At 41.8% G+C, this 16,281-nt stretch overlaps 2 protein-coding genes across 2 annotated transcripts; both read right to left on the reverse strand.

Annotated features, from left to right (window-relative positions):
- Positions 1–306: 306 nt before the first annotated feature.
- Positions 307–5,002, reverse strand: LOC306695317 (zinc transporter ZIP3-like). Its single transcript, XM_079158540.1, has 3 exons — positions 4,979–5,002; positions 3,201–3,485; positions 307–2,845 (listed from the first exon to the last, which is right to left on the reverse strand). The coding sequence occupies exons 2-3, from the start codon at positions 3,405–3,407 to the stop codon at positions 2,096–2,098; spliced, it is 957 nt and encodes a 318-aa protein (XP_079014666.1). The 5' UTR covers positions 3,408–3,485; positions 4,979–5,002; the 3' UTR covers positions 307–2,095.
- A 1,348-nt stretch (positions 5,003–6,350) lies between these two features.
- Positions 6,351–15,896, reverse strand: LOC306694959 (small glutamine-rich tetratricopeptide repeat-containing protein alpha-like). The gene is made up of 12 exons (XM_079158023.1): positions 15,760–15,896; positions 14,265–14,406; positions 12,401–12,504; positions 12,112–12,214; positions 11,865–11,964; positions 10,779–10,883; positions 10,105–10,240; positions 9,954–10,016; positions 8,458–8,495; positions 8,022–8,366; positions 7,781–7,904; positions 6,351–6,796 (listed from the first exon to the last, which is right to left on the reverse strand). Exons 2-11 carry the CDS (start codon positions 14,362–14,364, stop codon positions 7,793–7,795), a joined length of 1,206 nt encoding a protein of 401 aa, XP_079014149.1. The 5' UTR covers positions 14,365–14,406; positions 15,760–15,896; the 3' UTR covers positions 6,351–6,796; positions 7,781–7,792.
- Between the last annotated feature and the right edge of the window lie 385 nt (positions 15,897–16,281).

Genomic DNA, 16,281 nt, shown 5'->3' on the forward strand with positions numbered 1-16,281 from the left:
CTGATCTCATCAGTCCTGTGATTCAACACTGTGTTGAAGTGTTGAGTTCAGTGTCTGCTCGTCTTTGGTCTCATTCTTCACGGAAACGTCCAAATTACATATTTCACAACGAACGCCACGCCAGGGCAGCAACATCTGGAGACAAACAATGATGATGAAATGCAATATGGAGTTGATAAGAGTAAAAAAAACAGAGTGAATATTAAACTTACATTTATCAGGACATCATGTTGTTCTGCGTCTGCTGCCATTAACATCACATGCACAATCAAGCTCTTCTCTTAAACAAAAAGTATGATAGTAAATCCTTTAATTTCATTTAACACATGAGAAAACAAAGAAATGTCACAGACCATCATAAATACAAAACTGTTCAAGATCACAATAGGAACACATTCAACGATGAAGTCATAAAAATAAAGATTACACGTACATGGATATGTGTTGAGTATCTTTGAAAGGCTGCAATGTGACTATAGAAACAGCTTCATTAAAAAACTAAAGAGTAACAAGACACCAGAAGGAAAGCATTTCAACTTCTTTGACTTTGTGTTGGGGAAAATCTAAATGACTAATTATAAGGTGTGCTTACAAAGCTTGGTGTCCTTATGTGATCCTCGTTGTGTGAACTTCCTCTGACATTAAGCGCCACAGCTGTTTAGTCTATCCAAAGGAACACTCAGCACTGCTTGTGATGGTAAATAAAGTTGTAGACGGCATCAATGCTTCATGGCGTCTTCCGATGATAAAAGTGACCTTTGTACTAGAACGAATTGTTAAAGTGTCAAGATACTTAGAATATGCTGAATGAAGGCAATTTGTGTGTGTTATGATTTCGTGACGTAGATTGCATGTGACACTATTGTTTACTTGGTATAAATATCCGAGGCTCAGAGTCAGACCTCCGAGCAGCCTTGATCCATGTATACTGTATGTGAATCAACTCTGGCTCCTTCTTTGCAAAGAATAAATGTCTTGTTTAATGATTTTCCATCTGTCTTGCGTGAATTTTTCTAACACTTTGAATTTCGTAGTAGTGGGAAGTAACTAAGTACACCAGTACTGTATCTAAGCTACTTATACTTTACTTGAGTATTTATATTTTATGCCACTTTATTCTCCACTACATCTAAGAGGGACATTTTGTACTTTTTAGTCCACTACATTTAACTAACAGCTTCAGATTCAGATTAATACAAAATATGATCAACTAATAAATGATGATGTATTGTAATGTGAATGCAGGACTTTGACTTGTGATAGAATTGTATACACTGCACAAGTGTTATTGACATGAGGGGAAACTGGTAAAAAAAGTGTTTTGAGGAAATGAAAAAGTGCAAAAAAGGCTTGAAGAGATTAATTTCTTCTGAATAAAATATATTATTTGATGTTTATTCGTTACCGACAGTAACAGTTCACTTGTCCTTACAGTGTTTAAAGTCAGAATGTGTTTTTTCTTCTCGTTTCTTTCCTGGACAGATTCCCCTTTTAACAAGGTCTCACATTCATAATTGATTATTGCAGTATATTTAGCTTCATTCAGCAGCTTCAGCCGGAATTTTAAGGACTTCAAATGGACATTTTACAATTCTGAAAAAGTTTCTAATTTTTAATTTATCACCAGAGATTACAAATAAAAAACATGTTAACATCCAAATGAAAATCACAGTAAATGTAGTAAAAAATAGCAAACATTTTTTGTTTTTTAAAATAATATTAATAGTTGAAATTAATATAAAGTTATCGAGGATATATTACAAAAGCTCCTTTTGGTCTCAGCTGGCTGGGGGGGGGGGGGGGGGGGAGTCTATTTAACCTGTAACCACACCCAACAGTGATGTCACAGCGTCCTGGAGTACAGCCGTGCATCACTGCTGCAACTTGAGAAGTTAAATCGCAGGAACATTTATCTGGGGGGGGGGGGTGTTACATTACTCTTTCAGTTTTATTTATTTTACTTCTGTTTGATCTGTTTCCATCACAGACAGCTGAGGAGAATAAATGGTTTGTCTCACAGCTGAACTCTTCTGCCTCTATGGAGTTACGAGTTTTCCTTTGGTATTGCTGTGTGTGTCAGAGCACTTCCTGCGTGTCACCACTTGATGAAGACGAGTGCTGCGAGCACGGTGTAGCCGAGGATGAGGAAGAGCACTTTTAACAGGCGGTCCCGTTTGTCGTCCAGCTCTCGGGACAGAATCTCAAAGAAGGTGACGAACAGGAAGGTGCCGGCGGCGAGTCCCTGCAGCACCACGGACACCACGCTGCCCGCCAGCGTCTGAGTTGACTCAATGCCCATCCCCACCACTATCCCCAGCGGGATCATTAGGCTGACCGTGACACCCAGCTTGGCGGCGTCCTTCATGCCGAGCGATGCCTTGGCCACGCTCACCCCGAGCGCCACGGCGGCCAACGTCTCGTGCACGGCCACGCCCAGGAAGAGGCTGCCCAACTTGGCTCCATCCTCCTGCAGGCCGAGCGCCAGGCCCTCGAACACCGAGTGAGCCGACAGAGCCAGGACCAGGCTGGCCAGCCGCAGAGGCCCCGCCCCCGCCAGCTCGGCGGGGCTGAAGTGTCCGTGGTTGTGTCCGTGGGAACGGTGACTACCGCCGTCTCTCAGCGAGCCCTGTGCAGAGGCGATGAAGGGCGTCTCGTACTCCGAGTCGCTTCCAGCCTCAGAGCCGCCTGCGTTAAACGTCTCCAGGTCGATGAAAGATGGTTTCTCCTTCCTGAAAGTGAGAATGGCCTGCTCCACGAACACGGTGAGGAAGAAGCCAAGCATCATCATCGTCTCTGCCAGAGGATAGTCGCTGCTAATCTTCAGCTGCTGGAACACGTCGGCCACCTGAGGAGCATCAACACACACTGAAGATCAAAACTCCAGCTGATCGATCAGACAGCATTTCATTGGTTCTGAATCAAGTTTCAAATCAAAATTCTGTTGAATCTCTTTCTGATTTCTTATCACTTATTGAATTTGTTGTGTAGTTGTGTTGCTCTTAAGATAAACTCTCTCCTGTCTTCACTTTTTATCAATAATGTGTTTAGCTCACACCAACACACATAATGAACTAAATATTTCAAGGCAAGCAGTACAAATACATGATTAAGAATTGATCGGCCACCGATACAGTCTGAAGTCAGGGAGACCGCTGATGCTGTGGCATAATAATACTTAAATGTAAGTGTTTGTGTGTTACCTTGTCTCTGACGGCTGGCAGCAGAGCGTTGAAGCATGTTGCAAGGAACACGCCTCCTCCGAACGAGTTACACAGAGACAGAGATCTCCTGTATCTGTGCGCCTTGTCGTAGTCGGCTAGCAGGAGGCGCACTGGGACCAGTACACCCGCCAGCATGAGGCCAAACAATCCCAGCAGGCCAAGCAGCTTGGCCACCAGGATCTCCATCCTTAAGTTCAAACACTACAACGTCATCCCAAACACCTCCACTCCACTAGTGCTGCTGGGACATCCCTGCTGGTTCTACTGGGACAGACAGAGACAGCGTGAGCTGAGTGTGAGATGCTAGTGAACAAGGAAGTCAGCCAAGATTTGGCCTTTGGCAACACAAATTTCCATCAACAGAGAAATTCATTGTGTATTGGTTGAAAGCAATGAGATACGTTTACTCCTGTATTGTGCTGTACTTAAGCACAACTTGAGGTACTTGTACTTCATTCATTAATTGCTGTTGCTCTAGCTCGTCCACCTCAACAATATTGTCAAAATGAATTAGTACAGCATGTAACTATTAGTAAAGTCCTGCAGGTTTTTAGCTTCAAGTACAGTGGGGGAATGTAACTAAGTACATTTACTCAAGTACTGTACTAAAGGTCAAATGTGAGGTCCTTGTACTTGAGTATTTTCTTTTCATGCCACTTTCTGTATGTCAGAGGAAAATATTGTACTTTTTATTGCACTGAATTTATCCGACAGCTTTATTTACCAGTTTAAAATGATGATTTCTGCACACAAGACATACTATTTAGATAAACCAAACGATTAATGGAGAAAATAATCAGCAGATTAATCTATAATGAAAATAATCATTAACGCTGGTTAATAGTTCAAAATGAGCTCCACTTCAGTAAAATCCTGCTTTTAACTCTACATCAGCGTTAATGCATAACAAACAACAATCTTATGATATAATAATAAATAATCTTATGATATAATAATAAATAATCTTATATAATAATATAAAATTCATATGGGATATTGTATCTACTTACATATGTTTTAAATACAATTTCCTGTTTAAACTTACATACTTTTGCTTAAGTAACGTTTTCAATTCAAGACTTTCAACTTGTAGTAGTGTATTTTCAGTGTTGTGTTAAGTAATGAGGATCAGAGCAGAGTTACTTCCACCACTGCACACCGGAAACGTTAGCTACACTCATTAAACTCATCCGCCTACTTAAACACTGTAAATTGTATAATAACGTAACATTACATCCATGCCGAGATAAACTCACGGACCGGTTGTTTGACTGTTTTTGACCGTGTATCTACCGGCTGCAGGTGACAAACGACGTAACGTTAAAGCAACCCGACATCAACTCCGCTTCCGGTGAGGAACTTCAAAGTAAAACGTTACCGTGCATCATAACCCATAACTATATTATTTTTTACACATCAATTATAGTTATAGCTTCACTCTTATATGATACAGTAACTTAACATGTATGATTTTACTACTTCAGTTATTCTGATATTTTACTTGTTTTCGTTGGAGACAAACTCGAGCCATTCCGCTCGTGATCCGGCTAACAGCTGCTAGCTTGACGGAGTTGTCAATATTAAGCTAGCTATCGTTAGCCCTACCAGGCAGCTAAATATGCTAGCTACCACCTGAAAACTACGGTTATAAAAGAAAGACGCTCTTTACGTCTGTGTTTTTTTTTATCGAAGCAGCGACTCAATCTTAACATACACATTTTAAACTCCAAAACATGAGTCAACGTCACCGTGTTTACCTCTCCGACCGTCTCCTCTCCAGCAGGTGTATGGAAGTACTTCCGCATTGACGTCCTCTGGACGCTGAGTGGTGGAAATATGAATGGCGCACTCCAGGAACAGATTTTACATAGTGGTGTATTCAGATCCTTTACCTAAGTAATAGTACTAATACCACACTTCAGAAATAACCTGTAACAAGTAAAAGTACTGCATTAAAAATGCCCCTTATCAAGTAAAAGTAGTATGTATAATCTTAAACTATCAGAATAGGTGATACTTAATTGTATGTCCATCGACTAATTACATAATAGACTAATTGTTAGTTGGATTTCTATAAATTGTTGGGTTGTTAAATGTAGGAGTAGAAGCAGATGTTAAATACAGGCTGATGTATTATTGGCCACCTAGCTGAAAAAAAAAATCAAACGGGAATTTGATTGAAACGGGAAGAACACAGTCAATAAAACCTGAAATAAAACTTTTTTTTGATGATCTATCCCTTTCTGTAATATGGATTAGTTCTGTTATGGAGCCTGTAATAATCTGATCATGAGTCAAACAGGAACTTAGACCGTTTCAATATTATTGTCAGTTATTCTTTTTCTATTTCATTTTTATTTCTGTATTTCAACTTCTCCACCATTCAATGTTTTATGCATTTTGTTTTAAAAGAATTTTACAAAACACACAAGTTTGACACTTATGACAGCATTGCCATCATCACATCTTCCATGGTGAAAGATCTGTGTCAGCATATGCATCTTAAATGAATAGTATCATTAAATAGTATTTTCAAGTCAACTATCAATACGTTTATTTACATCCACAAGTTAATTTCACTCTTCACAGACAGGAGTTGCTCTGGTAAAAAAACAAAAAAAAACAGGTGCATAAAAAGACTGATGGGTTAAACAGACCGTATCACTTTAAACCTCACATACTTTGACCTTTAGAGCAATTTAGGTGATCTCTACAGGCTTAATGTTTACTTGTGACACCTCAGACATGCACCTATGTTGGAGCTTCTCGTCAGGTCAAGTTAGTGGAACCATTTTTCTGCGAGGCTGCTGATCGGGAACACAAAATGGGTCCAAAGTGAATCATCAGACGTCAGACTGGAGAGTGTAACATGTTGAAATGCTCTTTTTAATTGTCAAGACTGTGTTTTGAACAGCTGTCTTGCCTCCCTGTGGACGCACGCACGCACGCGCGCACACACGCACACACACACACACACACACACACACACACACACACACACACACACACACACACACACACACACACACACACACACACACACACACACACACACACACACACACACACACACACACACACACACACACACACACACACACACACACACACACACACACACACACACACACACACACACACACACACACACACACACACACACACACACACACACACACACACACACACACACACACACACACACACACACACACACACACACACACACACACACACACACACACACACACACACAAGAAATTTCAAGCTTTTGGTATTAACGCCTGTTTTAATATCCATGTTACTATTAGAGCATTATTTCTTTATTAGAATGAATCTGTGTTCGATACCACAGTGTTAAATGTTCTTCATAAAAACCACACAGAGCTGTGGGAAGTGGGTGTTTTTTGGTGACGTGGCTCCTGAATGAAGCGGTTGGAGCTCCTCGTTCTCTCGTGCAGGAATTATTCAGTGATGGGGGAGAAAAAAAAGAAGAAAAAAAACCGTCCTTTTAGTCCTTCGAGTTATAAATGATCCATATCAGCTTTTCTCATCCACAAGCAAACCTGTCCAACCTGTAACAGAGACAGGATGTGACATGTTAATCACCTGCCAAAATAAAAGTAAAAAACAAGAGCAAACAGCAGGGGGAGGTGAGAGCACCGGGAAATCTGCTCTTTTCACAAATGGACAAACAAAACCACCTGCAGGAAGTGGACGATACAGGATCAAGTATGGTCCGATGCTGGTTAATACAATTCATTTCTATTACATAATAATAAACATGTGGCTCTCGACCAGGATATCGGGGCCATAGTGTACAAATCAACTTGTCAGTGTAACTTGAAGCCATTTCTAATGAATTCAAACATCACGTCTCATATATACTCATAACAATAAATCTGCAATAAGATAATATCAGCCAATGCCGGTCTATTTGCTCGAGATAAAATGGGATAACTGTAAATATCTCATCTTTTTAGAAAGACATCTATTCATGAATCACAGTAAATGAAGCAGAACGCATTTTTATTCATGCAGCTAAATGATCCGTTGCCTTCCTTTACCTTTATTGACAGAAAGATTAACATTTATAACCTCTACTTATATTGCTTCATCATGATAGTTTTTCTCTGAGACATTTAGAGCACAACATTTAATTACTCATTTATTGTCACTGGCTATTCACGCCTACGTATCACACATTTACTACAAGTACTGTACTTAAGTACAACTTTCTGAGGTACTTGTACTTTACTGGAGGAAAGGATGAGTAAAGCGGCTGGGCTTGTATAGGAAAACATCCCAACCAGCTGACATGTTCAACACATCACAGGACAGTGTTCCCACCAGCTCTAAGACAGCCCCCGTCCTCCCTGTAGCTCTGCAGTGCGCAGTCTGAATACCTACAGCTCAAGTGCTTTGAGAAACACCAGCGACTACTGTTGTTGTGTCCCCCCCCCCTCCCTTACTGTACAGCATGTTTATCTTGTTATATGCCTTGCTGTAACAACTCACTGCCCTCCGGGGAGAAAAAATAAATAAAGTTGAACGTTTACTGTATCCGAGTGTCATGGCTGCTCCTCGTTTCCAGCGCTGGGCGTTCGGTTGCGGATTTGACTCCTCAGCTGTTCGATGAGTTCAGGGTTCTGCTGCTGCATCTGCTGAGCAAACTGCTGACCTCTGCAGAAACAAACAGCAAACGGGACATCATCAACCTCCCGACACTGTATTCATTATCCAACCGACAGGCCATGACTCAGATGAACGTCAGTATGATCCCTCTGCTGAGGTACTTACGCCTGGATCAGTCCCGATAAATCTCCGGTTCCAGCAGCGGCTCCGGGGGGCGCTGCAGTTCCTCCTAGTCCTCCTCCTAGTCCTCCTTGCCCTCCTCCTAGTCCTCCTCCTAGTCCTCCTTGCCCTCCTCCTAGTCCTCCTCCTTGTCCTCCGCCTAGTCCTCCTTGCCCTCCACCGAGTCCTCCTCCTTGCCCTCCACCGAGTCCTCCTCCTTGCCCTCCGCCTAGCCCTCCGCCTAGCCCTCCGCCCAGTCCTCCCAGTCCTCCCAGTCCTCCTAGTCCTCCCAGTCCTCCACCTGCTCCTCCTGGCATCCCGCCGTATGATCCTGACATCATCCCCGACATCCTAAGATAGAGAGAGAGAGAAGACAGGAAGTTACCCTCAAAAAACACCAGAGAGGAAGAAATTGCCCGAGAAAACCTTAAAATCAACTTACAGCTGCTGAACCTGAGGATTGGTCATCAGAGAGGACGCCTGCAGGGAGACAGATGTTTAGATATTCAATAAAACTTCATAATGGCTCACTGAGCAGAGGTCAAACAGGATGTGCAGCAGAAGAAGACACTCAGAGGAGCAGTAGACCTCCAGTCACAAGCTTCTCTGACGACATTATAACGAGGCCTTTCTAATCATTTAGACCCAAACACACTGGTGTACAAGAGAAAAAACAATACAACAGCCTTTATGGGTTTTTTGTTTAAACCCTAATATTCAGTTATAAAGACTTGGTTTTTGTTACTAGTTGAAAAAATAATTTTAACAGTAAATATTAGACTTGGCTAAGAATGAAAGGATCCGTTGCAGCTGCACAGAGAGCTGTTCTAGTTCATTTATATGGAACGCATCATGTGTCTTAAATTGCATCCCATCCGACACGGCACTCCCTTGGGTTCCCCAGCAACACACCCACCATGAGTGACGATTCTTGATATATGCGAAGGACAGGAAGTCCTTCCTCGCTTTATAATTAGAAGTTATGTTTCTACTACGTTGGTGTATTAAAGACGCGGTTATGCTGACGGCATGGACGTGAGCCGACAGGGAATCGTGACATGGTCATGTTTGGATCTCTTCTATTCAGACCGACATTATCCCAAACTGTGGAAGGCAGTGTATCAAAAACGCATGTCTGCCGCATTGTTTACACCCATCTGTGTCCGTGCAGTTAGACAATGTTGGATGTGCTCAGACCAAGACCTCAGGAAGAGCGCTTGCTTTTAAAGCAAATTGTAGATTCACAACTACCAGGTCCGTCAAGTGACGCCATTAGGGTCCAAAAAGATTCTTTCCCACAGACTTAAATTGAGAAAGAGACCGCTGTATCTCGGGATACTTTTTTTTTTAGGTAAAACAACTTCTTAGTAGGAACACTTGAATATCCCTTATTTAAATCATTAGGGTCCTGTAAGTTGTAAAGTGCACTAGTAGCCAAATCCACAGTTATATTTCTTCCTCTGTTCATGTGAATAAGAGGCTGGACTGGGTTAAAGGAAATGCTAGTGCACATGCACTATGGGCCCATCTATGCAGAAGATCGCCAAAGGTTCAGGGTATTTTCATCTAAATTCTTTCCTCGGAAGTCAAACTTTATTTTGCACTGAGTAACTTTCATAGGAATGGACGGGGAGCCGCCTCAGACGCTGTATCCAGTTCCCTTTATACATCCATGGTTCAGACAAAAAACACCCGCACAGGAGCCCCGTAGCTGTATCTAGCTATCATTATTATTATTCATTTGACTTCCCTAGTGTCGGCACATATTTCTGTCTTTGTTCTGCTGCAACAAGCAAATTTCCGGTCTAGAGATCAATAAGAGGTTTCTCTGATCTCATTTTGCGCACTGATGTATGTGTTGTGCTCTCTTAGAACACCTCCCATCTCTGCTGAATGTAGTATTTTCAATGACGGTGACAGTAGAAGAGAAACTCTCACCATGTTCATGAAGCCGGGGTTACTGAGCAGACCGGCCAGATCTACTCCACCCATCCCTGCTGTCTGACAAAGAGAGAGAGAGAGAGATAAGGATAGACTCCTCACAGCATCACTGGTTTAGAAACGCCGTCTTCTTCTCCTCTGTTCTTACTGGACTGGACGTTTCCATCTTCTCCTCTGCGATCTTTAGGTTGGTTTTGTACGTGTCGTTGTCGGGGTCGAGCTCCAAAGCTTTCTTATAGAAAGTTGCTGCTTCTGTGTGTTTGTTGAGGCTGGCCAGAGCCAAACTGAAACACAGCGACACAACAGACACACATCAGGACACTAAACTCCTGAAAATAAGAATCTATTCATCCGTTACTTCTGACGCTCTACGTTGAAAACGCCTCAGTGGGATGTCTTCTGACAAAGTTGTCATTTTCAAAGCCGGGTTTATGCTCGCCATAGTGTCCCCGGTGTGAGGGGACAATCATCCCTCATTGTGCGTAAAGCGTTAAGGCTCTGAGATCTGTCACAGCGACTGGTTGTGCACCTCTGAATCTTTGTAGGAGGAAATCGTAGAAATCTTCAATTCAAAATATCAAACTGTTTACAGGATATTAAACCCCTCGACCCTCGTTTCATTATAGTGCATTTAATATGTGCCTTGTGCGAGTATAGACGAGGCTTATTGCACATAATCAGCAATTATCTTTTATCTTGTACACTTTTACGGCTGCTAGAGGACAGAAGGAGATTTAGAGCTAACTGAGGAAGTGAGCTTAGAAAAAAAGCTGCATTTCAGGAGAAGAGAGTTTCTACCAAAGAACGGGCTGCTTTTCTTACCCCATCCTCCCGTAGGCTTTGCTGTAGTTTGGGTCGATGCTGATGGCCTGTTCACAGTCCTGCACTGCTCCGGCATAGTTCCCTAGTTTACTGTAAGCTGCGGCCCTGCGCACGTACGCACACACAAAAAAAACAATACGCCTCAACTTTGAGTTCAGTTTGCGATAACTGAACTGAGGTTTTAAACAAAGATTTAAAAACATCATACAGATATAGAAACACTTAATTCAAGTGTAAATGCACAGTGAAAACACTTCAGTGGATCATAAATGTGATGATCTCTTTCATTATTCTCTTCTTCCTCTTGACTCAACACACACACACCTCCACTCTAACCTACCTGATCTTATCCAGATGTGTTTACAGATTCTTCTCTATAGTGAGGCAGCTGAGGTTCAACTATCCTGAGTTGTAGTTCATATTTGCCGCCTTGGATTACCGTACAAACAACGCTTCCAGATGACATTAAGAGGAGTTGGATGACTGCAAGTGGAAGTCTAAGTGGTAACTCTCAGTAGCCCAGAGTTCACCACTGGTAGAAATGACGTTAAAAATATTTGGCTGAAAACTAGGACTGACTTGAATACTAGTTTTTGGGGCTTAGTATGTATCGGCATACTGAGAGCACCACGGCCGGGGAAGTCTTTATGTGAATGGAGAAGTAACCCTCCTCACTCATGGTTATCACTTTAGAACACAGCAACTAACTCCCTTGAACAGGGTAAAACACCACAGCACACATCAATTTGTGACACATAAACAATTTCTAAAACTAACAATTGTACATTTACACTGCCAAACGGCATGCTGGGTAAGCGCTGGGAGCACTGCTGCACGTTCAAGAGCAGAAAGGAGAGATGGAGGATAAAGAAAGAGAAACTGGAGATGCACTGGACCAACTTGTGTCCCAGAGATGAGCAGTGTCTCTGGTGTTCGTACTTTTATTGGTTTTAAATAATACGATGTAGCAGCTGTTGTTGCCAGAGGTGCTAAAACTAGCAAAAGAAAAAAAGGACTCAAGAGAACACAGGGTGCAGGGGTTCAGTGTAAACATTTAAACACCTTAAACTGAAGCATTTGACTGACCTGTTGCAGTAATAGACGGCGTTCTGAGGGTTGATGGCGATGGCCTTTGAGTAAAACTCAACAGCAGCTGCAAAGTTCTCCACTTTCATTTGGTCGTTACCTGCAGATCGGAAGATATCACCTCATTACTGACAAATAAAACGCGGAACGAAAACCCAAAGCAACAGCAGCAACACTAGAGACACTAATCATCTTTGTGGCAGACGTCTGAGGAAAGCCGTGAAGAAGAGCTTCCTCCTCGTCTCACCATCAGTTTTGAGCGTCTCTGCCTCGTCTCTCTGATCCTCGTTGAGGGAGTTTAGAGGTTGTGGAGGAGCGGAGTTGTTGTTGATCTGCGACTCGACTGGAAGCTGTAACAAACAAGACACAAAAACAAACAAACGGTGTAAGTCAGACATCCCCGGTTCAAATGACTTCATTGTGTCCACATAAAATGTCACATAAAACACCTTGAAAAAGACCTACAGCTGTCTGGTTTTTATCTTGATAAATATATCGTTATATTTCACATGTCGAAGTCACACAGGCTTGTTTACTTTGTCTGTGGCTGAGGCGAAGATCTCTGGTAACGTCATGGGGACGGCGAGGCTCTGGTCATCGGTCGAGATTTCATACGCTGTCTCCAAACACTGAACCGCAACTGCAAGACAACAAACTCACTTTGTAAACGCACTGAGGGAACTATGATGAGTCCAACAAAGACAAACGTCACAGTCATTCATCGAGTACTAATACAATAACACTCGGTAGCTACATCTCCATTAGTTTGTCTTCATTTCACATCATACATATCTGGGTTTTTTGACAGCAAAATAACAGTTGAATCTGGGGGAAGATGGGAAACAATTCATATCACTGGTATGGATGTCCTGATCCAAGTCCTTTAATATTGATTATCTGCTGATATAGTCTGACATTATTTGTATATTTACCTAAATGTCGATTGAATGGGTTTCTGACACATTGGAATTACAGCTGTAGATACTAAACTTGTATTTCCACAAGCTACTTGATCCAAAAAAATACTTACAGTCCTGATTCAAAAATATCAAGATGATCAGTTTAAACTATTGATTAATGAATGAAAGTATAATTGGGAGAATGTAATGTAAAGAGAACGATGAGCTGAGATGATGTCTCACTCTTAACACTCTGAGTCAATTATTCTAATGACGAAATCTCACCAACAGGAAGACCTATTTGTGAACAGGTGGTATTCTTCATGTGGAAACAAGCGATTAATGACACATTTGTTGAGTTAAGAGAGTTCGGGGAATTGGACTCCGAACGTCTGTGTGGATAAACCTCACAGAAAAAGGATAAACATATGAAATATTCTTCATGAGCCTCATTGACTTTCTTTAGTTATTCTGCTTGCATTGGTTTTAGTTGACCACAATCCTGAATCAATTATTTAAGGTCTTACTCTAACACAGGGGTGGCCAACCCGCGGCTCCCGAGCCGCATGCGGCTCTTTGCCCGGTTTCATGCGGCTCTTACGTTCATATCGAAGTTTGTATTTGTGTTTTTTTAATGTTCGTGTTCGCTTCGCTTGAGTTAAATACGGTATTTTCGTCAAACGCGCATGTGCGGCCACAGATTACGTTCCTCGTCGACCCATTTAACGCCGAGACGGACTGTTTGAAAGCCCCGCTAGTCACAGATGAGGATGCGGCTGAGTTGGAGATGATCGATCTTTGTGAGGAGTACCAACTCAAACCTGCTTTAAGGGACGGGACCATTGAGTTCTGGAAAAGTGTGCCAATGAAAAAATACCCCAATGTCAAACGGGCTGCGCTTAAGATACTGTCAATGTTTGGGTCAACATACGTCTGCGAGTCTGTGTTTTCTACCCTGAAACACGTGAAATCAAAGCATCGATCTGTTCTGACTGACACCCATGTGAAAGAATTGCTTCGAGTGGCAACAACGGAATACAAGCCAGATTTGAAGAGGATTGTTCAAGGCAAGGAATGCCAGAAGTCCCACTAAGTAACATGCATAGTAAAAGAAAAACACTATTGTAAATTATTATATTTTTGTTTGTGGACTTGGTTGAACTGAGAGTTTGTCTGTGTGAGACAGTGCACACAATGTTCATTGTTGAACATGACTGGCCTGTGGTCTTAGGAGTCAATTTCTGTCATTATCATGTTGGTGTGTGACCTTTACAATAAATCTGGCTGAGCAAAGGTATGTGTGTGTGTGAGGAAGGGATAGGGTGATGTTCATGTGTGCCCATGTGTATGATGTGGCTCTTTGCGGTAACACAGTAAAAAATGTGGCTCTTGGTCTCTGACTGGTTGGCCACCCCTGCTCTAACAGATTATAGTGATAATTCCACAATATGACACATGCTGCTGATTTTTAGATACATATTCTACCACGCGGAGGACTCACCTTCCAGACTCTCCTGAGCGCCAGAGGTCAGATCCCCTGACTGGAGCTGGTCATGGAGGAACTGGAGGATGGAGAAGGCGAGTCGCTTGTTGTCTGTCATGGCGGCGGAGGCTCAGACTGTGGTCACTGACGGAGAGAGACCCTGTAACGTCAAAACAGCAACAAGATGAAGGAAAACCAGCTAGCTAGCAAAGTTATCGTGTCAGTAATTGTCACGCAGACACATCGTTGATTCTGTTATTTATAAACTTTGTGTCAAATTAGATGTACCTCCTTCCAGTGGTAGAATGTAACTCAGTACAATTACTCAAGTTGTACATTTTAGGTACTTGTACTTTACTTTCGACTTCACTAAATTTTTCTAACAGCTTTAGTCACTTTTCAAATGACAGTTTTTCATCCCCATCCCCTCCTACTACAATTTACTAAATGCACATTGTACTTTACAAGTACATTGTGCTGATACATATTCATGCTTAAATAATACTTAAAGCGCAGGACTTGTATTAGTAGTGGAGTATTTTAAAGTGTAGAGCTTTTACTTCAGTAAAGGATCAGAATACTTCCTCCTTCCCACTACAGTGTCACACACAGAAGCACACTGTTGTTGCTCTCGGTACAGCTAGCCTCCTTTAGCATTAGCTTGTAGAATATTCTAGAAACTCGGGCTAAGTATAACTTCGAATGACTGTTTTAGCAATGCTAACACCTGCCAGCTAACACTAGCCATCCTGGTATATAAATCGTGATAAAACAAGCTGACAACCGATAGTAACACTAAGTAGTCGTTTAACGCTAGCTGTCTGTGGGACGTGTTATACGACCACTGCGATGTCATTCTGAACTTGAACTAATTACAATTATCAAAGGCAACAAAAAGCAAAAACAAAACGGCGAACGCTTGTCTAACGTTCGGTGCACTGTTCATACAGAGTGCATGTTGTATGTGCACTGAACATTTTACTTTAAAATAAAGTTAATACGAATCCCTTATCAAAATGCTTTGCATATCAGCAGCAGACAGTACAGTGATGGTGTGAGATTACGTAGTCTGGGCCTTTATCTTTGTAATAAATTCGGCAAACAGTTGTCTTATCGGACAGCAAAAGAGCTCAACGGATTCTTACATATCTCATTTCTCTTAAGATAACAATGGGCGAACTCGAAACTAAAAGTCGGAACAGAATGTATTTAACGCTAGGCGTTAATTGGTATATATAGCGTACGCCGAATTGGAGATTGCTTGAAAGTTCATTACATGTCTCAACTTTTATTCCAGAAGGCATGCAGTTTCAATAAGCAAGGCCATGTTGTATTGCTAGAGTGTTAAAAGGGGCTTGGCGTGACGTGATGCATAGCGTTAAACTACAACGGCACGATGCTAACGGCTAGCGAGCTAGGTGATCCCATTCCGTTGACTGCAGCGGTGCTGTGGTATATGAAACATGTCATGTTGCTTAATCTAATACGAGGGCACAGTACTGCATTTTCTTACCAGCTGTCTCTGTGTTTCAGTTGTCGATTGGCCCGGTAACGGATAAGTTGACGTTAGCTCCACTCCTTCGAGTAATCGTAGCCGTCATGCAGCTAGCTAATTAGCTTGACGCGGAGTTAAGTCGTCATGCGTAGGCGCCGGTGTGGTGGCTCGTGTAGCTGGTTTCCGGTGTAAAGTTACCAGCAAAACCAACTGGAAAACAGCAGAAGTTTGGTAAACATACCTTCAGAATAAGATATTTCTCATACAGTATATATACAGTATATATATAAAATACATTGTAAAATGCCACACAACTACTTATATGGGTAATTATTGTATATTGTTTTATGGGATGTTTTGATGTAAAAAAAATGTCTTTGCTGTACAGCAAAGACATTTTTTGTAACTCTATAAATTAGAGTTAGTTTATTAAAAAACAATAGGGGAGTGATATTAGGTGTTATTTAGCTATTGCAATTTTAATCATGGGGCCTTTTTGTTTACGGATTGTTATTTGTTTGCTCTAAACCTACACATATT

The sequence above is a fragment of the Pholis gunnellus genome (genome assembly GCF_910591455.1).
Source record: "Pholis gunnellus genome assembly, chromosome: 4".
In the NCBI taxonomy this organism is placed as follows: Eukaryota; Metazoa; Chordata; class Actinopteri; order Perciformes; family Pholidae; genus Pholis; species Pholis gunnellus.